The 26,349-nt window shown below is 37.4% G+C and overlaps 1 protein-coding gene across 2 annotated transcripts in view; it reads left to right on the forward strand.

Annotated features, from left to right (window-relative positions):
• Positions 1–6,515: 6,515 nt before the first annotated feature.
• DPH5 (diphthamide biosynthesis 5) overlaps positions 6,516–26,349 on the forward strand; it is a 35,708-nt gene continuing 15,874 nt past the window's right edge. For both annotated transcript variants that reach the window (XM_032301992.1, XM_032301993.1), the window contains exons 1-4: positions 6,516–6,665; positions 6,896–7,053; positions 14,211–14,335; positions 22,492–22,600. In XM_032301992.1, coding sequence (XP_032157883.1) covers positions 6,919–7,053; positions 14,211–14,335; positions 22,492–22,600 — 369 coding nt within the window. In that variant the 5' untranslated portion in view covers positions 6,516–6,665; positions 6,896–6,918. The remainder of the gene's footprint in view (positions 6,666–6,895; positions 7,054–14,210; positions 14,336–22,491; positions 22,601–26,349) is intronic.

A 26,349-nucleotide genomic window follows, 5' to 3' on the forward strand; every position in this document is an offset into this window, starting at 1 on the left:
ACCATACCACAACTATCCTTTTATTTTTGTTGGGCATCTAGAAGTTTTTATGAGAAGACTAAATTTAATTTTTAGATCCCAAATGAACATCTTCGCTCACTACATTTCATGTACTAAAATACTATTTGCATATTAACCTTCTTACACTTTAAGTATTAACCAAATTGCCAGGCAACACTTATTTGGCGCTGACCAGGTCTACAGTGCTGAACTCTGTAACAGAATGATAAAACCAAAGACAGGTTTTCTCAGAAAGAGCACTTCAGAGTATAACAATGTTTAAGATGACCTTTTGTGAATCAATAAAATATGGTATCTAATGAATTGATCTTAAAAGTAATGAACTCATGTAATTATATCATAGAACTATTGTGAATAGGGAAAAAAGAATAAGAACTGGTCCAAGTGGGATAGAGAAGGCTAATTCTCATAGTCTGATGGCCTCTGTAGATAATGATAAAATAAATTTCAAACTCTATTATTAGTCAACATTTATTGAGTCTTTACCAATTGTCAGGCACTATGATAAGCCCTTTATATGTATTCTTTCATTTAATCCTCACAACAATCCTATGAGAGGTGGTACTATTATGTCTATTTCATAGATGAAGCAACTTGAGATTTAGAAAGGCAGTAAGGAAACTACTGAGTGGAAACTCCTGGACTTAAGCCAAGGTCTCAATGACACTAAAATCTTAATTTTTTTTTTTTTTTGAGAGGGAGGGAGGAGGGCAGGACAGAGGAAAAAGGAGAGCATCTCAAGCAGACTTCCCATTAAGCCTGGAGCTCTATGTGGGGCTTGATCACAATCCTGAAATCATGACCTGAGCTGAAATCAAGAGTAGGATGCTTAACTGACTAAGCCACCCAGGCACCCCTAAAATCTTAATTTTTAACCATTAAGCAAACTTTCCCCTGCAGAATCATTCCCTTATAAATAAAAATTTTATTTGTAATTTATTTACATATGTACACTGAGCATATGCCAAAACACTGTTCACATTAGTAAACCAAATGGATAAAAAAAAAATCCTGCCTTTATGGTGTTTATATTCTAGTAGAAGGACACTGACAATAAAAATGGACACAATAAATAAGTAGATCACCCAGCTATGTTTGAAGGTGAACAGTGCTATGGGGGAAAACAACAGATGAAGTAACTGGAAGTGCATAGTTCTTTGTTTCTTTGTTTTTTCCCTGAACACCAGCAAAACTCAACTCTGGATATGTACAGTTTTATAGTTTTTGTAGCAGGAGGTGAGTTCAGAGAAGCAGGACAGAGGTACAGTGAGTGGGAGCATGTGGCTAATATACAGCCGGATAGGTCCTTTTTAAAATTTTTGCCTTTGAGTGAAGGGGAAACTACCTTCCTTCTCCAACTAAATCTTGGCTAGTTGCCATATGCTTCCCTGAATATAATTGTAATTGTTTAAACATAGGAAGAGTGAAACTATGTACCCCCAATTCTACCTTCTTAACAATAGACTTTGGAGGAAGGAATCATCAAATATAACTTCTCCTAAAGCAATGCTATCTTTAATTATCACTATTTGTGAACTGATATAAAATAATGACTATCAATCAATTGAGGTCTCTAAGCTCCAAGAATATTAATCAACATTTCCTCTAACAATGAGGCAATCTCTGGGAACATGTAGGTTGAAAGGCCAGCTTCAGAGTAAAATAATATTCTCTATTCACAATGAGGTCAGATGGAGTTTACTCAGTAGCCCTGATGTCTTCTTTTCAATAGACAAACAATGAACTGAAATAAGAAAATTGAAGGATGACTTCTTTTAGATGTAAGTTAATTACAGTTGTTCATAATATACCAGTGTCTCAACTGTTATCACTTTAAAATATAACTACTATATGATGTGTTTATGACAATGGAATGGAAAAGCCATCAGTATTAACTTCTTATGACTCTCTACATCTTTCACATTTTATGACTATTGCCTGAAAGTCATAGATTAGATATAAGGAAGAATTTCTGACAGTGTGGGTACTAAAAGTGAGTTACTGACAAAAGTTATGAAAACATCTTAAAGATCTTTCAGGAAAAGCATAAATATTCACCCTCAGGGACAATTTGGTACTCTCCTATCTGCAAGCAGGAATATAAAGAAGAAAACTCTTTAGGCTTCATTTCTCTTTGTTATTCTTTAAAATAAAAAGGCTTTCACTGCATCCTTTTTTTTTTTTTTTTTGCTCTAGAATTGCATTTCTTTATAATCATCCCCCTCTCTTCTGCTAGATGTGAGATTCAAATTTGCTATGACATTATAAATATGTATTCTAACTGCTTTCATTATCATCAAAATAATGCTACCATATTGATTAAAAACTGAAACTGTTTTAAGGAGACTTCTCAAAGCTCTGCCTAAATTAGGTGAAGAAATGATATCATTTAATCAGCTACATACTTAGCTATGTTTTGTTAATCTGTTACCTAGATGAGGGGTTTATCTTTCATGCAAAATGCAATCAATATGTCTACGTATGTCTGCAACTCTCTTGGAAATGCATCAAAAAATAAGATGGGTTGATGGCTGGGTGAATGGATAAACATGTGGTAAAGCAAATACAGAACAATGTTAACAACTACAGAACTTAAGAGGTGACTAGATGAATGTTTACTGTAAAACTGTTCCAACTTTTCTATATGTGTTTGAAATTTTTAATAATAAATGATTAGGGAAAATGCAATTATATTTGAAACTGTTTTTTTTTTTAAAGATTTTATTTATTTGAGAGAGAGACAGTGAGAGAGAGCATGAGCAAGGAGAAGGTCAGAGAGCAAAGCAGACTCCCCATGGAGCTGGGAGCCTGATGCGGGACTCGATCCCGGGACTCCGGGATCATGACCTGAGCCGAAGGCAGTCGTCCAACCAACTGAGCCACCCAGGCGTCCCTATTTGAAACTGTTTTAAATGGTATGGGAGAAATGTCCATATCACAAAGAATAATTCTACAAAAAAGACTATGCAAGATTTTGCTGATTATATTTAATGAATTGCTGGGGATTGAGGGGGAAGATTTCCATAACACCTTTCTCTATCTCCAGAAAAGTCCCCCAAATTTACACTTTTATTGAGAAATGGAGGCAGGCAAAAAGGTTTGAGAACTCTATAGGGAAAGTAGTTTCTTTGACTGAATTCTGAAGAGCAAAAACTGAAATCCCTTCAGTATCTAAAGAGAATATTACCTTACCTACCCAGGATAACTTCATTTTCAATACAGATTTCCTGAAAGAACATAAACTACACCTTCTTTTCGATTAATTACTCCTTTTGGCACTGTCCTTTCCCTGTAAATCTACCTGAAATTACTCAAAGCAAATCTGACAAAAACACATAAAAAAGGAACAGTGTGTTGGAAAATTTACCTACTTGACAGAATGCATATGAGGTATATGTGAACTGTGTCATAAATCTTTTAACATAAATAACTTTTTTTTTAATTTTTATTTATTTATTTGACAGACAGAGATTACAAGTAGGCAGAGAGGGAGTCAGAGAGAGGAGGAAGCAGGCTCCCTGCTGAGCAGAGAGCCCGATGCGGGGCTCGATCCCAGGACCCTGGGATCATGACCTGAGCCGAAGGCAGAGGCTTTAACCCACTGAGCCACCCAGGCACCCCAACATAAATAACTTTCTGAAGTGACATGAACAAGGCATGTTTTTGTTTGACATTCTGTCAATGACTTTTGGTAGTCATCTAAAACATAGGATACCCTGCATCTCATAAAGATAGAAAAAAGTACATCGTAACTCAAAGAAATTGCTAAGCTACCAGTGTATATACATAATGATCTGTTTAACAAACATTTACTGAATACTATGTGCCAGACACTGTGCTAAACCTTAGGGATGAGAATATAAGATACGGGACCTAACTATGAAATTGATGGTTTGGTAAGGAAGATACACAAACAGACAATTACAAAGCACTTAATGATTGATAAGTATATGCACAGTATTACCCTAACTGAAAAGTCTTAGTCTTGCAAATAGATACCTAACATAGCACATGGATCTCTGGAAAGGCTTCCTAAACTTAGTCTTTTTTTTTTTTTTTTTTTTTTTTTAAGATTTTATTTGAGAGAAAGCTCACCTGTGTGCATGAGCGGGGTTGGGGCAGGGGTAAGGGCAGAGGGAAAGGGAGAAGCAGTCTCCCCGCTGAGCACAGAGTCCATGGGGCTCAGACATGGGGCTCGATCCCAGGACCCCAAGATCATAACCCGAGCCAGAATGAGAGGCTTAACTGACTTAAGCCATCCAGGCACTCCTAACCTTAGTCTTACAGAATGAGTAGCAGTGATCTAGGTAGGAGAGAATGGGAGAGAGAGTATTCTCTGCTGATATGGCAGCCTGACTAAAGTCATCACAAAGGAGAATGCTGTGAGCACAGAAGAGTACTGCTAGGGAAGAAGCTCGTGATTCAGAGTGGAGAGACATGAGGCTAGAGAGAGGTAGGCAGTGATCACTCCAGGGATGATCATGGGATACGAAAAAGAACCTGGACTTTCTCTTGGCTTCAGAAAGACTTTTTTAGAAGAGAATGACATTTTCAGACTGCATCTTAGTGAGGTCTTTCTGGACCGTGAAAGAAGTATGAATGTGAAGGAGACATGGTGACCAGCTGTGGGAGTGACAAGAAGACCTAAGGAAACACTGTGATAGTAGGCATGGTTTATATTAAGAGAGGCAGATATGTTAGATTTGATGCGGGGTAACTTCCAAGTGTCTGGCTAAAGATGATAATGCCTTCCATCTGAAGAAGGTAATATAGAAGGAAAAGCCAAGCTGAAAGGGAAGATGATGGGTTTGGCTTTGGATGTGTTGAATGTGATATGCCTCTGGGTTATCTAGGTGATTTCCAGCAGAAAGTTAAATACAGGAGGCTGAAGGGGAGGTCTGAATGGGAGGCTAAAATGTAAGTCAGCAAAATACTAGAGATAGTCAAAATTACATATTCAGAGTTTTATTTTGTTATTGTTTTCAATTTCAGTCTTTCCAACAGGTATGTACTAATTTCTCACTATGGTTTTATTCCTTATTTCCCTAATGTCTAATGATGTTTAGCATCTTTTCAAAGCTTCTTTGAGATTAGTGTATCTCCTTTGGGGATTTATTTATCTTATTCTCTGTGAGATTCTTGTTCAAATTCTTTGCCTCTTTAAAAATTTAAGGTGTTTTCTTATTTTTGCCTTTTGAGTGTTGTTTATGTATTCTTGATACAAGTCCTTTACCAAATATATACTTTGCAAATATTTTCTTCCCTTGTGTGTCTTCAACAGTGCCTTTTGAAGGACATAGGTTTAATCTCACTGAACTTCAATTTCTCAATTGTTTCTTTCCTACATCATGCTTTTGGTGTTGCACCTGAAACGTCTCTGCCCAAGTAAAATCACATGTATTTTTTCCTCTACGAAGTTTTATGGTTTTATGTTTTCCATTTACATCCATGATCCATTTTGAATTATTTTTTGGTTTTGGTATGAAGGATGGATGGATGTAATGATACTGGATAGGCTTAGCCATGAAAACTGTATTAAATGAGAAATGCAAAGAGTAGACGGAAACTAGAAAAAAAAATCAAAATAAAGGCTTAAGAAACAGGAGCTGGGCAAAAAAAAAAAAAAAAAAAAAGACTCAAGGCATTGTCTGAAAAGTAGCAGGAAAATTCTGAATAATCAACACTGCCTACTAAGATAAACAATGGAAATTGTCTTTTTAACTTGGATGAGGTCACTAGTGACCTTACCAAGAGCATTTACAGTCAAAACAAACCATTCCGATATCGGAACTACATCTAACCAACCACTTGATAGGAATTCCCCCAGTGGAAGCAAATGAAGTTTGAAATTCCTGAGCACTCTTAAATGTCACTTTTCTAGGCACAGGGGCATGGCCGGGGCGGGGGGAATGTCTGGGCTTCCCGACAATGAGGATGACTGAGGCATATCCCAGTCACACCCCTCGGGGCACTCCGGAATGAGGTCTTGGGGGTGGGGGCAAACCCCAAGCATCATCGCCCCGCTGGGAAATCAGGATCACACTGATGGCCAGATTCGCTAAACGGACACCTCACCAGGGAGGCAGCTGGTTTAACAACAGCAGAATGCAAAGGCGAGGTTGGAAATATCTGCACTCGGGCAAACCCGAGCAAATTAGAAAGTCCCTCCCACCCGCCACCCATTCGTGTGACTGGAAGAGGAAAGGCGCACGGCGAGGGGCTGCGCGGCCAACCTCGGGGCCAGCTCCTCCCGGACGAAGAGCTCCTGCACTTACCCTGTCCTAGGATAGGGGTGTGTAAAGTCACGGGCTAAGGGGACCGCGGGTACTCCCCGTCCTTTACCAGAGGTCATGCTGGGGGGCTCTGGATGGACTCCCTTGGCCAACTCACCTCTCCCTCCCCGCCCCAGCAGCGGGCGAGCCGCTTCTGGTCCAGTTCTCCCTAATCCCCGCCCCGCAGAGGAGGCCGGCTTGCCCGCCCCACCAACTAGTCGTAAAGTGCAGTAAAGGCGCCATCATTTTGCGGCACCGTAGGTGAGGCCGGCGGCGTGCGTATTCGCTCTGCGCGAATCCGCCCGTTCGGTAGCTGGTATTTCGGAAAGGCTGCACTTAGCAGTTTGGGGACCCAACTGCAGTTTTTAGAGGGTAACTGACTGCTCTTAGTTTGGTGTAACGAGAAAAAAGGGAGATGGGGTTCTTTAAAAACTCATCCCAGAATCCGTATTTAAGAGGCGTGAAGTAAGGTCCTTAGACCTCGCTTGTGACTTGCCGTTCCTTCTTGTGCTATCTTGGTTTTCATTTTCATGTTCATCGCCAGATTTTACGTATCTTCCGTGTAGCTGACGCTTGTTTTTCTTGTTCACTTCGTCCTGCAGTCTTCATCCCCCTGGACTTTGAAATGCTTTATTTGATCGGCTTGGGCCTGGGCGATGCCAAGGACATCACAGTCAAGGGCCTGGAAGTTGTAAGACGCTGCAGTCGAGTGTATCTAGAAGCCTATACTTCAATCCTGACTGTAGGGAAGGAAGTCCTGGTAGGTGGTTAAGGTTCTTCAGTTCCTCCGAAGAAAGCTAACAGCTGATTTTCATTACGCTAAGCTGAACCCAATTTTCAGGTCTACTTGTTTAAATCCTTTAAAATACATCCCTGCTCATTAAGCATCACAGGAATGGAATAATACAACAACGAAGTGACTTGGAAAATGAAAGGGTGCTTTGTCTTACTTTACAAGTCTAATTTTGTGGCTTTCGCTAGTAAATAATAAAGTTATTTTACACTCCTGGGGATAGTTATCAAAATCCCTTACTTCTTGAGATAGCCAAATTTTTTTCTGAGTTGAGCGCTAATGAGGTACTGACATAGCCTTAATGAGTTGGTTATATATTCAGAAACCAAGCTGAAAGCTTCTGCCTTTGAAGTATTTCCATAGGGAATGGTAATCGCCTTTCTGTCAGTACCCTATCCAGAGAGGTCTTAACTTTAAGAAGACTGCCTGTAAGGCTAATATACAGTCTCCTATGAGACTCTCTCTCTACGAGAGAGAGAGAGAGTGAGCCTGGAACTTAATAAATACCTTAGGATTTGTTAATGTATCATACATTTAGCTTGCTCTTGTTAAGGGCTCTACATTTTGGAGGAGGGGTTAAGTAGTTCAGGTTCATTGTCAAACTCCAAATAGAAGGTAAATTAAGATGAAGAGAGTGATGAATACGTTATAGGAGGAGGGAGAGGATTTTAGCTGGTCTATCAAGGCTTCTGAACAAAAAGGTGACCTAGAGAATTTCTTCTGTTCTCTCCGATTCACAAGCCCAGAGAATTCTCCTCTCCCAAGTTACTTCAAAAATCTTAAGGGATATTTTAAAAAAAAATCTTAAGGAATTAAAGACTGCTACTTGAATTGGCCATGCACTGATGTGGAAGTTGTGTCTAATGGCCAGCTTTGATTTGTTGACTCTCATTTGTTTGGTTGGAACCAAAGTATCTCAGTTCAAGATAATAAATATTCCTCTCTTGCCAGTGATCAAGGAAAACTAGAATGAACTTAAATTCATCCAAGAGAATAGAGACAGATAATAAGTCAGCGTTTCTATAGGATAAGGTGTCACGGCATGGCATAGAGGAAAGTTGGACCTGACTTTGTCTTCTCTGTTACATGTTACCATGTCACCTTGGACAAGTCCTTTAGCCTTAGTTTTTTTACTTTGTGAAATGGGGATAATAATGCCTACCTCATAGGTTCTTAACATAGTACCTGTAGCAGAAATGTTGAGAAATGGTAGTTGTTAATGGACATTTCCAGATTTCTTTAAACCTCAGTAGCTTCATTTGTGAAAATGGAGACAATAACCAATTGGAGGGTTATATAGGATTTTATTAAGATGATGTATTTGAAAGTGCTTTATAAACTTTAAGTGCTAGCTAAATGGTAATTTTGGTTGCTATAATTTTTACAAGTTTTTTTTTTTCCCCCAAAACGTATTGTTGGGGCTAGGCCCAGCCTCACCTACAGATAACTTATGTGTACTTTGTTAAGGTGCTGGACTATCTGTTCCTTCACAATAAGTGCTAATATTTATAGAAGGCATACTATGTACTGTTCTAAGTGTTTTATATGTAGAACAGGATTACCGCTCTGTAACTACTGCTCACATTTTATAGGCACAGAGAAACTTGCCCAAGGTCATACAAACAATAAGTGATAGAGAAAGAATATAAGCCAAGACAGTCCTGAGTTGAGAAGCACCAGTTTTAACATTTATACCATAGAATGTCTGTCTATACTCCAGGATGGATAATAGCTTTACAAAATAATGATTTCAGAAAATGTCCCAAGAGAAGGTAGGCTTCAAGCAAAATGCTTTGTGTATCACAAAGTTCCATTGGTCTGCTCTTCATAACCTCCTCCAGGTCCTTAGTTCATATTTTTACCTGAGCAACTGGCTGTGCAACATCAGCCACCTTTAATGACTCTTTTCTGGAATAAAGTAAGGTATAAATAAACTCATGCCTTATATTGCCTAGTAAAATCTCAGAGCCACTTTCTCTTCAGTAACTTTATTTCCTTTCATTTCTACCTTTTTATAAAAGGAAATTGATTTTTAGAAAAATTGTTATGGGTTCATACCTATATTTATAATCTGGTTTAAATAACTAGATAATTATTGTGTAGCAGATAAAAAAGATTGGAAAAGTCTATTTTCCTCATGAATATGTGCTTGCTTTTATCAATAATCACACAAAATAGTATTTTATAAATGGCATACATGGATGTTGCTGAAGAAATCCTGAATTTTGGGTACCTGGGTGGCTCAGTTGGTTAAGCATCAGACTCGGTTTTAGCTCAGGTCATGATCTCATAGGTCCTGAGATGGAACCCCAGTCATGCTTTGCACTCCATGGAGAGTCTTCTTGAAGATTCTCTCCCTCTGCCCCCTTCCAACCCTCCTGTGCTGTATCTCTTTCTCTCTCTCAAATAAATAAATAAATCTTTATTTTTTATGGTTTTTTTAAAAAGATTTTATTTATTTGAGAGAGAGACTGAGCAAAAGAGAGCACAACCAGGGGAGGGGCAGAGGGAGAGAAGGAGGAGCAGACTCCCTGCTGAGCAGGGAGCCCCATGATGTGGGACTTAATCCCAGGACCCTGAGATCATGACCCAAGCCAAAGACAGATGCTTAACTGACTGAGCCATCTAGGCGCCCTCAAATAATTAAGTAAATATTTTTTTAAAAGTCTGTAATTTATCTTTTTTTACATTGAAAGCTGTTGTTTTCAAATTGCCAAATAGGTAGTATTATATATGTGTTCTGTATTATTCAAAAGTTAATTAAACTAGAGACTTTGAGTCCAGGAAAGAGGTTTAGTGTATACACTTTGAATTTTGGGGCACTTTCTGTGAATAAATTATAATTTTATGTGCCATTTGGTGTAATATACCTGTAGTTCCTTATACAAAGAGGCATAAGCTATGGTCTTTGTTCTCAAGTAGTTCATGATTCATCTGTATTATACTCAGGAAAAGTTAATAATGGGAGATTTAAATACAATTCATGACAACAGTGGGAAGAAGAAACTGTAAAATTATATTGCTGGGAAGAACTTAGATGATCTTTTTTAAGCCAGTGTTGTTTTCATGAATTAAATAGTAGAAGCTGTCTCAGATATTAAGTAATTACTGGCTATTAATTCCAATTGAAATACATATAAGAAGATCACCTTAGGTCGTGGTGGTCAGAGAATACTATGGAATAGATGGTATTTGAGCTGTCTCTTAAAATAATGCATCCCAGTCTTTTTGTTTTGTTTTTTCGTTTTCATGGTCTAGATAGAAAATGCTAATATTTATACAGCTCGGTAGGGTAAATAGATGAAGCTGCTTTGGCCAAAGGGGGCTAACCTTGGGGCTGTAGCTATCATGCAGAAAACAGGCGATCACTAAGCTCTGTCAGTTCCTCATTTGGTTTTTTGGTCTTTTGCCTTTTTTTTTTTTTTAAGATTTTATTTATTTATTTGACAGAGATCATAAGTAGGCAGAGAGGCTGGCAGGGGGTGCAGGGAAGCAGGCTCTTTGCTGAGCAGAGAGCCTGATGCGGGGCTCAATCCCAGAACCCTCAGATCATGACCTGAGCTAAAGGCAGAGGCTTAACCCACTGAGCCACCCAGGCACCCCTGTCTTTTGTTTTTTTTTCTTAAGTAGGCTCCACATCCAACATGGGGCTTGAACTCAAAAGCCCCATGACTCTGAGATCAAGAGTTGCATGCTCTACCAATTGAGCCAGCCAGCCACCCCTCTGCCTAATCTGTAGTACATGTAAAGTTTTGCAGTCAACCAAGGTTCTGTGACCTTGGGCAATCACTTAACTTTGTGTTCTTTTTTTTCATTTCTTAAACAGAGATAAAAATAGGGACTGTCTCATAGATTGTGGTGAAGATTAAATGAATTCAAATGCATAAGTTCTTAGAACTATGCCTGACCCAGAGTGATCTAATGTAGACGTATCACAATTTTGTTAGTATAGATAAGACTTGGTAAAGGGAAGAAAAAGAGTATTCCTTACTAAAGAAAAAATAATTGTGAGCAAAAGCATGGAGGAGATAACCACAATAATTCGCTATACTTGTTCTTGGGCATCACAAAAATAATTTCCTTTTCTTCCAGTGTGTCATTTCCCTCTCTTTTCTTCCTAATCTACTTCATCTGGATACCAGCTCACTCTGTCCTTGTCCTCCTATCCAGCTGCTGTGGCTTGATAGTGGAGAGACAGAGTTGCCACTGAGAAAACTGAGGCAACCATCTGTGACCTTTATTAACTTCCCATTTGTCCTTCCCTTAAATCTGAATCTGTCTTACCCCAAGTCTTAGAAAATGACTTGTTAGATGAGGTTCTCAGTGTGTTGAAGACAACTCTACTAGGTGTGTTTTTTCCAAACCTCTTCCTTCCTCTGAAACCTTATTCCCATCAATTATTCTTTCTTTGTTATGTTTGATATATATTAACATCCTTCCCCCCTCATCTTGAGACCATATTCAGATTTTGTTCATTCGGAAATCTCTCCCCTTTTCAACATCTCTTCTCCATAGTTATTATTGTTTCTGTCTCTTTATCCAAAGCCCTTTGAAGAAGTGGTATACTTTTCTTGTCCCTACTTCACTCATGTCTCAGACTCCTGCAAGTTTACTTCCATTCCTCTGAAGTATTTCTGTTTGTTGAACAATTATTTAGTAGCTGAGAATGCCACAGGATAGTTTTCACTTCTTGTTTTACTTCTGACATAGTTAATGAAACTGGCTTTCATGACATTACTTTCTCTTGGTTTTACTTGTACTTTTCCAATTTTTTTCAGTCCCTTTCGTAAGCCCTTATTTCTCTGTTCCTTCTTTCAGTGTTAGAGTGTTTGGGGTTTTCTTTGGGTTTTGTTTTCTTGCTTAGGTATCCTACTTCTAGCCTCTACTTTTCTATTTTTTTTTTTTTTCAAACTAGTTAATACTTTAAATGGCATAAAATTTAAAAGATACTAAATGGTATATACATTGAAAGATTTCTATCCTGGTTCCCCTTCCTGGAAGCACTTATTGCTAATTGCTTACGTATCCTTCCAGAAATACCCAAAAGCAATTTTAATTTTGAATTTTTACCCTGTCCTTACAAAACCTGTCACCCTAAAGCAGGAATGAATTTTGAGTTTTGCCTTGATTTTCAAGAGTGGAGAAGATTAGGAGTGATACTGTACAAAAACTGTCTCATCAGTCATTGAATAATATATAAATGTAAAATTATTTGTTAAGTAATACTGCCCTTTTTTAGCCCCCCCTCCCTGACTCTCACTAGGTTCCGTGCTCTTAAAACACTTAATGATGTGGTAGGTAACTCCCCACTAAACGTTATAAGCCACAGGACAGGGGCCACATATGTCTTACTCACCACTGTTTCCCAACATCAGGCCTAGAATTTGGTGTGGAGGTTGTGCACAAGAAATCTTTTTCGAGTGAGTGAATGAATAAATAACCAGGTAGATAAATTAAAAAGAATGTAATACCAGGTTTCTTACTGGTTGTGCTTTCTTTTCTTTTTAACCTCCCCCCTCCCTAGGAGGATCAGCCATTTGGTTATACTGGAGTGTTTGGGTATGTGTGCACAAGTGTGCATATGTGGATAATTTTTTTTAAATAAATGTGTTTCAATTAAATGATGAAATGTTTCTTAGGTAGAATAAGTGATAAATATGGAGAGATATAGAAGTCTTGAGAGTGGGGTTTTTTGTTAAATCATTTTATAAAATATTGGATAGGATTTAGGATTACTGCTAGCATTAAGCTAGTAGCATGTGCCTTTTGATCTTAAGTGTTTGTTCAGGAAAAAATAATCATTTCCTTCAATTTTCAGTAATCATATGTGTCTTCTTAGATATATGTGAATATAAATGTTCTGACACTAATAAGTTTTCTGGGCTCATGAAATTGAAGTAAGTTATATACAAATTCATGATTAAGAAAAAATAACATGGTAAAAGTGAAAATAAGGAGAATATTTTTCATCAAACATTGTTGTCATTGGGAACTTCTAGAGCATTATCTCTGAGAAGATATGCAGAAGAAGGGAAAGGATCTTTTTTCACATTTTAGGGACCGATTCTAGTTAAGTATTAGGCAATAATTATCAGAGTTGGTACTATGACCTTTATCTTCAAATGCTTAGTTATTTGTTTATTTACTCTTTTGCTTGACAGGTATTATTGAGTACAGCAATCCTTGTAATATTTGACATCTGATATAATCCTTATAACTCAAACAGACTTCTCAGCATGTAAGAAATAGTATTTGTCTATGCATTCACTTTTACTATATTTGAATTACATAATACTCCACAGGAAATCAGTTAATAAGATTCATGACCTTGCATAATCATTTGTAACCACTACCACATGACCATTAGCACACTAGTTCACTCTCTCTACTTACATGCTGCCACTCCAGTTAAGGTCAGCCTCCTGGGTTGGTTTTTTAGAGTTGAACTTCAGGGGATTGGTTCACAAAGCACTTTATCCTAGAGCCTTCCTTTATAATTAGAATTTTTTTTCTTTTCTCTGCAAGTCTGCCTTTTTAGCAGGATCTGACAGTTTTAAATTAATGTTTCCTGCAATTATATAGCAATATTTGCTGCTTTTGTAGGTAACTAAATCTTAATTTTCTGGTTTTTTTCTTATTGAATTTACCTTTTATTTTAGCCAGGGTCCTGTAGGTTTTCCAATGGAAAATTTAATAAAACCTAAATTACCATGTGTGTTTATAATTATTATTTAACATAGTCTGTATTATTCTGTTTCTGAAATAAAGCTCATGCATGCTTGTTCTCTGTTCATTCTGCAATGTTCTGCCTGATCTGTTAGACTCAAATTTAGAGGTAAATTTAAAATGCAGAAAGCCTCAGATGTTAGGTCTACCTCCTCTTGGGATATTAAGATAGCCCCAAAGACAGAGTTTAATTGCAACATGATATAGAGTGCTAGCTCACTGAGGAGTCCTGTTCAATGATCTGTGTTTGGATGGTTGCCAAGATTTGCATCAGCCCCAGACAAAGATTGATAGTGTGTGTGTGTGTGTGTGTGTGTGTGTGTGTGTGTGTGTGTACACGTACATGTGTTGAAATGGTCACCTGCGGTCTCATTTTGATATTGAACTTAAATCTGTAGGAAGAGTTTTATGGAAGAAAATTGATTCTTGCTGATAGAGAAGAAGTGGAACAAGAAGCTGATAATATTTTAAAGGATGCCGATATCAGTGATGTTGCATTCCTTGTGGTTGGTGATCCATTTGGGTAAGTAAAAGCAGGTATTTTGAGTTTTAATTTATTTGCTTTTTTAAAAAAAAATCAGTAAGAATTACTCTGTTATATTTAAAACCTTTTACTTGCCAGGTCCTAATAAAGGACTATGTTTCTCTAGGTTCTAAAATTTCATTAACTTTAATTATCTTTGAACTTAATGAAGAAAATCTGCTTGATAAGGATGTCATCATATGTATCACTTGCATTTGTTAGTTAGTGTCAGTTCTAAAGTTTGTATCATTGTTACTGCTGTTCTTTTAGAAGGTAACTTAGGGCATCAAATAACTTTACTATATTATTATTAATAAGTTTATTATATTATCAAGAGTCATACACACCATTTATTTTGCAGGTAAATCACAAACATCTTCTACTTCTTTTTTCTTAGATTTCCCTCCCCCCCCTTTTTAATCACCTCATATTTAGCAGTATTGTCACTTGCCTTGAATTTAAAATCTGTCCAGCTTCAAATTTCAATTTCTTATATCTGTTGGGAGTTCTTTTCTTCCCTGTTACTAAAAAGATAGGTTTCTACTTGTCTTGTTAAGCATCATCAATCTCTAATGTCAAGCCAAACATAGGAGTTCTTTGTTTCCAGCTGGTGACCCAAGATTTATGTCACAGATTTAAGGAACATAAGGACAATTAAATCACTATGAATTCACCACCAAGGATGTTTTTCAAAGGAATGGAGTTACATGTGCATGTGTCTGTCAAAAAAAAGTAGTTTACATCAATGTGTTATACCAGAGATTGTGTTACATTATTTTTTTTCCTTAATTTTTTAATTTTTTTATAAACATATAATGTATTTTTAGCCCCAGGGGTACAGGTCTGTGAATCGCCAGGTTTACACACTTCACAGCACTCACCACAGCACACCACACCCCCCCACAATGTCCATAACCCCACCACCCTCTCCCTGTGTTTCGTTATTATACTTGGTTGCAAAGGACATTGTGCAATCACATATTTTAAAATGTCCAAATTGTTTTCTGTAAAAGTAAGTCTCCAAATTTGCAGTACCTATTTTCCTTTTTTTTTTTTTTTTTTCAAGATTTTTATTTATTTATTTGACAGGCAGAGAGCACAAGCAGGGAGAGCAACAAGCAGAGGGAGAAGGAGAAGCAGGCTCCCCACTGAGCATACAGCCCAGTGTGGGGCTCCATCCTAGAACCCTGGGATCATGATCCGAGTTGAAGTCAGATGCTTAACCCACTGAGCCACCCAGGAGTGCTTTTTTCTTTTCTTTTCTTTTTTTAAGCCACAAAATAGTAAAAGGTAATGAAAAAAACCTATATATTAAATGTCTTGAAACTCTTAGGATTTTCTTATTGCACTGGATTCCGGCCAAAATCCCATATTTTTTTTTTCCAAAGATTTTTTATTTACTTATTTGACAGAGAGAGAGATCACAAGTAGGCAGAAAGGCTGGCAGAGAGAGGGGCAAGCAGGCTCCCCGCTGAGCAGAGAGCCCAATGTGGGGCTCAATCCCAGGGCTCTGAGATCATGACCCGAGCTGAAGGCAGAGGCTTTAACCCACTGAGCCACCCAAGTGCCCCATATTTTATTTTTCTAATCACTAATTTTGATTGCATTTTACAGAACTATTTTTCCATGACAATTTAAAACTTAGAAAGTATTAGCTTTTCACTAGTATGAGAAGCACTGCTTTTGAGTTTCCTTTTTTTTTTCCTTAAAATTATTGGTTTGTTATATAATAAGGGATATGATAAAGGCTATAGAGGAACAACCAGATGAAGAGGTACATGAAGAGAGAAGAGTCCCAAGCATGGGAGCTTCTGTCCTGGAGTTGGAATGGGCCATCCTCCCGGCACATAGATGTGTTCACCAACCCAGATGCTCTTTGAATGCCATAGTTCAAGGATTTTTATGGAGGCTTCATCATGTCGACATGACTAATTATTAACCCAATATTTATATCGTTTTATTCCCAGTTCAGTATAGTAGCGTATTGCCTGGTCCCGATGTAGACCCATGTTGTGGTTAAATTTATATTTATGAAACTACAATTTGGAAATCTTATTTGAGCTCAAAATGAGAGTTACTAGCTCCATCCATTGGCCAGATATGAAAAATACTGCCCAACTTTCCCTTCTGCCTGTCCTTCTTGTCCTAAAGCCCACACTCATGCCAACCAGCTTCCCTTCCCTGATCATCTGCTTTCTCATTCTATACATCTGTTCAAACTCTTTCCTTCATCTGTAGTGCTCTTTGCTCTATATCTGATTGTCAGAAGTCCAGCCATCTTTTGAAGCCTAACTCAAATACCACATTCTCAGTGATGCAGTCATTTTTTACCCGGATCAGAAGTTATATCTCTTCCTAACTGCTGACACTTCATTCATGTGTTTTCATACATTGCTTCACAATGTTTTGTTTTGTTTTGTTTTGTTTTAATAAAAATAAAAATCTACTCTTTAGGTTTGTAGGCTGTCCTTCACACTTGTATCTCTAGCTTACCTTACAATATAGTAGATACCAATTAAATAATAAGGTAAAGAGTTGTTTAATATTTTGCTTAGGGGTCACAAGAGAAGACCAGGCATATCTTAGACTGATATTGTCCATTCAGCAAATATCCTTGAAACATCTATCTCACGGCAGGAACTCTGACATGCTGGATGTATGTTAGATGATAAAACATGGGGTTTATAGTTTAGTAGAGGAGATCCACATCAATCAAAGAGAAAATAACAAATTTAAAATTTTGGTAGGCCTGTAAGGGAAAAAATAAGGACTAACAGGAATAAGCTAATTTCTATGGGGTCATATGGGAAATCCTTTTTGTTGGGGTAATTTAAGTAGGTATCTGAAAAATAAAAGGCATAGCAGAAGGGAAGAGCACTGTAAGCAGAGGGAACTACAAGACTGTATTCGAGGATCTGGAAGAGCACAGGGAGTAGGGCTGGGAGAGGGAGTGAGGAGTTCAAGAGGTAGGTGGGACCCAGATCATGTAAGACCTTGGAGGGGGTAGGAATTTTGTTTGAAGTACTCTGGTAGGGACACCTGGGTGGCTCTAGTCGGTTAAGTGTCTACCTTTGGCTCTGGTCATGACCCCAGGGTCTTGAGATCAAGTCCTGCATCGGGCTCCTTGCTCAGAGGGGAGCCTGCTTCTCCCTCTGTCTGCCCCTCTTTCTGCTTATGTGTGTGCACTCTGCAAAAAAATAAAATCTTAAAAAAAAAAAGTGAAGTACTCTGGTCAATCTTTGAAGGATTTTAAGCAGGAAAAAATCACAATCTGATTGACATTCTTAAATGATCACTCTGACTGCTTTCACTGAGTGCATTTTAGGGAGGCAAGGTGGCTTTGGTAGAGGAGAGAAAAAGGCTAAGTGGAAAAGTTGAGAAGGAAGAATGCCAGTGTGTATGTGATAGGTGAGGAAGAGGAAAGAAGCAAATTTTCCAGAATTCCAGCTTTAGGAACTGATTAGTTGTTGGTGCCAGTTCTTGAAATGATGAAAACTTGTAGGGAAAATAATTGCAGAAGGTAAGAATTGGTTCTGGAAATGTTTTAAATTTGAGATGTCTTGCAGACAATTTGATATCTGCTGCTAGAGCTCAAGGGAGGTGTTACCTGGGATATGTGGTTTTTGAAGTTATGAGTATATATCAGGGGAGAGGGAGAGGTGGGTGTTTAAAGCCAGAGAAATGAATGAAATCAGTAGGAAAGAACAAAGGGAAGAGAAGGTGATCAATCCTTAGGAGACTTGCATTTTGTGGTCTGTCAAGAGCCAGAGGAGGAAGAAAATCAAGAGAATGTGTTATCACAGAAACCAAGAAAAGAGAAGACTTTAGAGAGGAAGGAATGGTTAACTCTGATACACTGCTGAAAGGTTGGGTCAAAGATGAGGATAGAAAAGTGTAAATTTAAAGGCCTAGAGTTTGGAGTTTTTCATTGGTGGCTTTTTGGGGGAGTTGGTGCTTGAGCTGGGTCTGGGTAGAATTCTGTAGGTGGAAATTGTAGAGGAGGTCAACGGGGTGAGAGGGGGATAATTGAAGAAATGAGGCCTACCAGAAGTACCTCAGTGATGTTAACTCTGCTCCAAAACCTTAAGTGACTTTCCATGGCCTAAATCTTTTAACAATCTATCTCCTTTCTCCTTTGGCTACTCTTCTTTTTAAATATGTTACAGCCCAGTTTACTTCTTTGCCATTTCATAAATGTTTTTGCAATATTCATCCTCCATGTCTTTGCTCTACTTTTTTCTTAAAATAGACTTTTCTTACCAGTTTGTTTCTTTTATTCCCAATTTCATTGAGATTTAATTGATGTACAGCACTGTGTAAGTTTAAGGTACACAACAAAATGATTTGACTTACATCAAATCATTGATTACCTCAGTAAGTTTATGATTTATAACATCCATCATACAAAAAAAAGAAAGGGGGTGCCTGGGTGGCTCAGTGGGTTAAAGCCTCTGCCTTTGACTCAGGTCATGATCCCAGGGTCCTGGGATACAGCCCCACATTGGGCTCTCCGCTCAGCGGGGAGCCTGCTTCCCCCCCACCCTCTGCCTGACTCTCTGCCTACTTGTGATCTGTCAGATAAATAAACAAAATTAAAAAAGAAAGAAAGAAAGAAACTTTTTTTTTTCTTGTCATGAGCAATCTTAGGATCCACTCTCTTAACAACTTTCAAGTATACCGTACAACATGTTAACTCTAATCCTCCCCAGTTTCTACTCAATAAAATAGATTAAGATCCTGTTCAGATGCTACGTCTTCCATGAATCCTCCATTATTTATTCAGAAGCAAGTGCCTTTCTTTCTTTTCTTTTTTTTTAAACTCCTAGACAATTAATTTGCTCTATGTCATTGACTAATCATGTAAAATCTTGTATTCAGAGTTGTGTAGTAATTATTGTCCTACAATTACTTTTCATTTTCTCACTGGATTACTATTGAGAAACAGTTGTTGGGATACAGTGCTTGGGAGACAGTATGGTAGGGAATATGTACATTTTAATTGATGCCTTAAATGGATAAACCTTAAATGGATAAACGGTATGGTAGGGAATATGTACATTTTAATTGATGCCTTAAATGGATAAACCAGGAAGAGAATACAGAATGCACAAAGCACTGAAATTCATATAACAATAAAAAATTATTTGTTTACTTTTAAGCCCCTTTCCACGTATCCAAATAAAAACTTTAAAAAGAAGAGAAAATTACTTAAATTCCTTATTCTCATATTTCTTAAATTGTAGTTTATATAACGTATTTACCATTTAGTCCTTTTTAATTATGCAGTTCAGTGGCCTTAAGTAGTGTAACCATCATCATTATCCACTCTTAAATTCCTGAAGAGGGTAATTGAAAGTCAGTTAAGTCAGTTGATGTAGTTCCTTTTCCCTTTTGTCCAGGTTATTGATAGAAATGTGGACATTAATCATATAAAGAATATAAATGACTTTTAAAAAAAACAGTACATCGATAGATCCAACCCAGTCATGTGAGAGATGACAGTCTTAAGCTTTCTGTCCCCATAAAGAATAGTTGAACAGGATCATCATGAAACAAATTTTAATGATGGTTCCATTTTGTTATTAAATTCCTTATTTTAAAATGCTCTGCAACAGGGCACCTGGGTGGCTCAGTCGTTAAGCATCTGCCTTCAGCTCAGGTCATGATCCCAGGGTCCCGGGATCAAGCCCGGTACTGGGCTCCCTGCTCAGCAGGAAGCCTGCTTCTCCCTTTCCCACTCCCCCTGCTTGTGTTCCCTCTCTGGTTATGTCTCTTTCTGTCAAATAATAATTTTTTTAAAAATGCTCTGTAACTATATGTATTTTATAATCATTGAACACATAATTTTTTATCCATAATGTTGTGTACCTTTTCCTTCATGGCATACACATTCATTCATAAAAACATCTTTATTCACTTGTCTTCTTTGTGCTTTTATGTAGGGATTTGATTGTTTCCATTCCATGTAATGCATTTGAACACTACTTGGTATCTAGTAATTATCCAATAAATGTCAACTTTATTACTTATTAGTCCATTTATTTCTCCAGTATAAGTAAAGCTTCCATGTTTAGATTAATATATATGATCCTTTTTCCCTCCTTCCATTCTCCCTTCCCCACATTTTGGATTTTTTTTTTTTTTCTCCAAAATCAGTTTATAATACCCAGAAAATCAGAAGTTTTGAATTTGGGTATTTTCAAGCACATATTGTTTAATTACTTTTCAAAAGGACTGTACCAGGGTGCCTAGATGACTCAGTTGGTTAAACATCTGACTTCAGCTCAGGTCATGATCTCAGGGTCCCAGGATCAAGCCCTGCATTGGGCTGCATGCTCAGCAGGGACTCTGTGCCTCTCCCTCTGCTCCACCCCACCCCTCTCTGTCTTCAAATAAATGAACAAAATCTTTAAAAAAAAAAAAAAAAAGGACTGTAGCAATTTTAGTGCTTCTGGTGGTCTGTGAGAACATCACTTTCACCATATTATTGCAAATACTAGTGAATTTTCAGATCATAAGCTGTAGCACTGTCAAGGCAATACTTTATCTACAAACTAATGTTATTATAAGATAAAGTTTGTTTATTTTTAAGTGAGCTCCACTCTGGGCCTGTATACACACACACATACACAAATACACACGATTTTGACTAGAGCCAAGTGCCCAGAAATAGTAATAAGTCTGTCTTTACACACATGTACTTTTCCAGTCACCATTAACTGAAGCGTTTTCATGAAGCCGGACTAGAAGAAATGCCCAGTATAATGGTGTAAGCCTGTGTTCAAACCAATTTTTTCTTTTCATGAAGCAATATAATTTGGGTAATCATGGTGACAAAATACCAGTTTTTCATAGCAGAAATCTGAGAGGCTTACTTAATCACATTTATGGCAGCTTCACAAAATCAAATCACTTCGCCAGGTCATTAAATCTCCATAGTATACCAGCCACATCTGGTCATTTTAAATGAAGTTGTGATAAAGAGAGATACAATTTTAAACCAGATTTTCTTTCTGCTCATCTATTCAGATAACTCAGCAAGTAACTAATTCAGTTTTCCTTAATGTTAAGTAGTAAAAGTCTGAAGATGATATTAAAAACATTCTTTATAATTGGTGTTTATATTATTTTTTAAAAGCTTACTCTAAATCAAATTAATGATTGTTTTTCATACTAGTTTTTATTTTATGTGTGATTAAAAACAGACTTCCCTGGTGGGCGTTTGCTAATCTGTTCCTGACTGCCTCATGGGGTGAGAGCCCTTGATCTTCCTACTTGGTATGCATTGACCAGTTGACAGGTTCTGGTGGTTTAGAAGTAGTTTCTCAAACATGCTAATGTTGTTTTCCCCAGCAGGGCCTGGAGTTTTCATGAAGGGGAAAAGCCTTTAATAATGCAGTTCTAAATTGATGTGGGGTTACATTTCACAGTATCCATATTTATATTAATGTATATTCTCTATCCTCACAGTCTTATCTAATTATAACCATTAGATTTATCTCAAAAAAGGAAAGGCAATAGGCAGGATACGCACACATGTACACATGCACACGCACTAATTATATATACAGTAACCAGACTGAAAACAGTTATAAATAAAATCACTGGTAGACAGATGTAAAGTCCAACTACGATTATATCAGAGGGAACCCTAATATAAAGGCAAAGAATGACAGGCTACAGAAATGTTCTGTACCATCTGCTTTGTTGTATTTCAAAACACAAAAGAGAAAACTTCAAAATAGAGTAGAAATCAAAGAGTAGGTCTAATTGTGCCATAATTTAGAACTCAGAGCAGTCATTTTAAGAGTTTAAAGGAGACCTAAAGCTAAGAAGTTTGAGAATTGCTGCTCAGTTCGGTTGCTGAGCTTACATTCCACAGATGTCTTTGCAGTTATTAACGGGACAAAAGAGCAAGTGAAACTTCCCTTTCTCTATAGCTGCCAAGGCTGCTTTTAGGAGTGTAGCAAGTGCAGTTCAGCTTTATGATGGGCATGTGGAGACTTAACGCTTTTCTTGTCAGAAAGCCCGAAAATTGAGGAAAAGCAGCCCCCATAACCCTTTGATCAACTAGAACTCATGAAATATTACACTTTTACAATCTTAAAAAGTCAGTGTTGGTTACTTTCATCCAACTTGATCTTTTCTCACTACAGGGCTACCACACACAGTGATCTTATTCTGAGAGCAACAAAACTGGGAATCTCCTACCGAGTTATTCACAATGCTTCCATAATGAATGCTGTAGGCTGCTGTGGTTTACAGGTAATACTACAAAGAAGGTGTTTTTTTGATAGTAGTTAGCAAAAATGTTTTGGAAAACTATAAACTGCAGATAGATTTTGTTACATATCATGAATTTTAAGATGTTATCATTTTATATAATACATTAGTGGGTATAAAATTTTTTAATACTGAGTTTTTTATACTATTTTCCTATAACTTTTTTCTCCTGATTGGAATGGACCACTGAAATTTAGCTGCAGAAAAATTTTAATCTTATATCCAACTTCTGCCTACAAAAACAGGGAAATTTAATTAAATTGGCTAAGTTTTCCTAAAACCTTTTCACATTCTTCCAAATAACTTATTCTGCATTTCTGAAGCATGTATTATAACACAGTTGTTATTTTCTGTGCTGGCAATAGCTTTGTGACACAGCATTTCTTAAAAGAATCTGTAGGAGAACCAAAAGCCAGTCATATTAGGCTTTTAAACCACCTTTGTAATTATCGCTATATGAAGTTGGTTAATTTTAATCCAGCAGTCTTGATTCCAGGGGGCTGAAAGAGTTTCCAGGGTTTTCTTCCAAGCTGCTGATACTCGCTTTCCAAGTTTGATATTTGTGTTCTGATGTTGGTCTATCTATGATCTCTGACAACTCTTGACTGCCCATGGCCAACACTGGTTTTAATTGCTTGTTGGACACCTTCCTATTTCAGATATATCATAATACAAAAAAAATGTGCATCCTAGAATCTATGAAATGAGGTATTTCTCAATATGTCTTCCTGGAATGCATAATTTAAAATAAATATTTATAGCAAGAAGATATATTAGCATCAGACACCAGTGCTCTCTCTACAGCTTTAGAGGTTTCTGTATTTTCTGTGTTACCTAGGAAGAGTATCTCAATTTAATTGACATCCTGGCCAGTCATCTCAGAAATACTGCCTTTGGTTCTGAAGAATCAGAGAAAAGGTATAAATGATTCACCTTTTAGTATTCATCACTTGCTCTTAGTTATTACATTGAAATGGGCAAAAAATTTTGCTATCTCTTTTGTCTTTTGTCTTTTGATAAAATGCATACTTTAAAAAACCTTGCCAATTCAACTGCTTTACACTTTAAAGCTCTTCTGAACATTTCTGTATTGGAGTAAGTAAATGGAGTTTCTTGATTCTCAGTCTAGTATTCTTTTTTGTAGACAGTGTACTTTTCAAGAACTGATGATTGCCATGAAAAAGGAAAAAAGGAATGAATTAATCTTGTGATAGACAAGGGTGTATAATAATCCTTAAGCTAATGGGTTATATATTTTCTTTCATATTGGTTTTATTTTTATTTCTGGTAGGGAAAGTTAACCTAGCCCATTTCCATCATATTTTGGTCTAAATTATCATAACTTATCATTTAGAGGCATTTGCTTCTTTTTAAAGATTTTTAGTTATTTATTTATTTGTCAGAGAGAGAGCGAGCGAGAGCGAGCACAGGCAGACAGAGTGGAAGGCAGAGGCAGAGGGAGAAGCAGGCTCCCTGCCGAGCAAGGAGCCCGATGTGGGACTCGATCCCAGGACGCTGGGATCATGACCTGAGCCGAAGGCAGCTGCTTAACCAACTGAGCCACCCAGGCGTCCCTAAGCATAACATTTTTTAAAAGATCCTTGTCTTCATCGTGTGTATATCTATCATTCAGACTGACAAGAACTAAACTATGGTGAACCTGTCCTGATTCTCTAGACTGGTAGAGGGGTGCATTGTTATTGTTTTCATGTTTAAAATAGATGAAGGTATTTGAGAGGAAGTATACTGCGAGAATTGACATTCTCCGTATAAGCCCTTAAGATCCTATCCACATGGTACATAGATTTTTTTTTTTTTTTTTTAATTTAGCTTTCTGGGCACCTGGGTGGCTTAACCCACTGAGCCTTCGGCTCAGATCATGATCTCAGGGTCCTGGGATTGAGCCCCGCAGCAGGCTCTCTGCTCAGCAGGGAGCCTGCTCCCCCCCCCCGCCCCACCCCCGCTGCTGCTCTGCCTATTTGTGATCTCTCTCTCTGTCAAATTTATAAATAAAATCTTCAAAAAAAAAATTTTAGTTTTCTGTCAGTCTCATGTAGGATTTTTCTAGGCAGCCACAAAGCATTGTTTCCCTATCTGGGTTCTATTCTCTAATCTGGGTATGAAAATGACTTACTACTTATGTGAAAAACAGGAAGTACCTTTTTAGGTTCTGTCTTATGTATCTGATGAAATTGCTATGAAAGTATATTTTTTGTGCCACTCAAGCTATTTATATTCCAGGAGAAAGAGGTAATTATTGATACCTTTTACACAGTCTTCTAAGATAAAAGGCATTAAAAATACAGTCATGATATTCATGGCACTTTTAAATTTTTAAAACAAATGTATGGATACCCAGCATAATACATAAACTTTGGCAAAGTCCCCTTCCTTATAATGGCTGCTCTTTTTCTCTTCAGTATTTGGATCAGCATTCATGGGAAAAACAATAACCTACATCAGTGGTTCTCAGATTTTAGTATTCATTAGAATTACTTAGAGAGTTTATAAAACAGATGGCTGGTCTTCCCCTCTAGTTTTTAGATATAGTAGATCTGGGGTGGTAGCTTGAGAATTTGCATTGCTAGCAAATTCTCGGGTGATGCTGAAGCTGCTAGTATAGGTACCCACTTTGAGAACCACCAACCTAGGCAGATAAAAAATTTCTTAGAAAGTTAAATAACTGTACTTTTTTTCAGCATGGCAGAACTGGAAAAGTAGACTGTAGTTCCCAGAAATACACTTGCTAAATGTAGAATATATTACCTTGCCATGTTCTCTTTCTCAATTTTTTAAAAGGGAAGTGGGCACCACTTTCGAAAGACATTCTGTCATCTCTGTGAACACTTTCCCATGAGTTATTGGGAAAACAGCCATCAGGTTATTGAACAGAAGTGCTATTTTGGGTGCTGTGACAGACCTAAACAGTACATGCATTGCCACATTTTTTAAAAGATTTTATTTATTTATGAGGCGGAGAGAGAATGAGCATGAGCAGGGGTGAAGGGGTGCAGAGGAAGAAGGAGAAGCAGACTCCCCACTGAGCAGGGATCCCAATGCAGGGCTCGATTCCAGGACTCTGAGATCATGACTTGAACTGAAGGCGGATGCTTAACCGACTGAGGCATCCAGGCACCCCGCAATATTTTTATATTAAGTTAAAGAGTAGTAGTTTTGAAATTCCTAACCTGGAAATTGATACAGCTTTTTTTTAAATCATCAATTTGTTAGCCTTTCTGAATTAAATTTATCAATTTGTTAGGCCTTCTAAATTATCTTATTGTTGTTTGCTAAAGCAGCATAGAGAGCTCAGAATTTACTGTTAAGTATTTTTCATTCATTTTATAATTTATTAAACTAGCAAAAGATGCCTTATAATCAGTATTAATGAAGGTAAGTAACACTTCTAAACACACAAAACCAATTGATACGCATTGTTATAGGCATGCCGTAAAATAGAATTTTTTATTGCAAACCCCATATTCCTATGAAAATTTTCCTTGTTGGAATGTATGTTAGTGACTACCAAGTTAGACATCATTAAGAGGAATAGCGATCCATATATTCAACAATATTGTTTGCTTACTTATTGTTTTCCTATTGAGTGCCTTTGGATAAACTGATAAACCTGTCCAAGAAAGTCCCTGCTCTCAAAGAGCTTATATTCTAGTAGGAAGGAAAGGCAATAACAGCAACAACAGATAAATGTCAGGTAGTGGGAGGTATAAGAA

Source organism: Mustela erminea, chromosome 10, assembly GCF_009829155.1.
Source record: "Mustela erminea isolate mMusErm1 chromosome 10, mMusErm1.Pri, whole genome shotgun sequence".
Taxonomy (NCBI): Eukaryota; Metazoa; Chordata; class Mammalia; order Carnivora; family Mustelidae; genus Mustela; species Mustela erminea.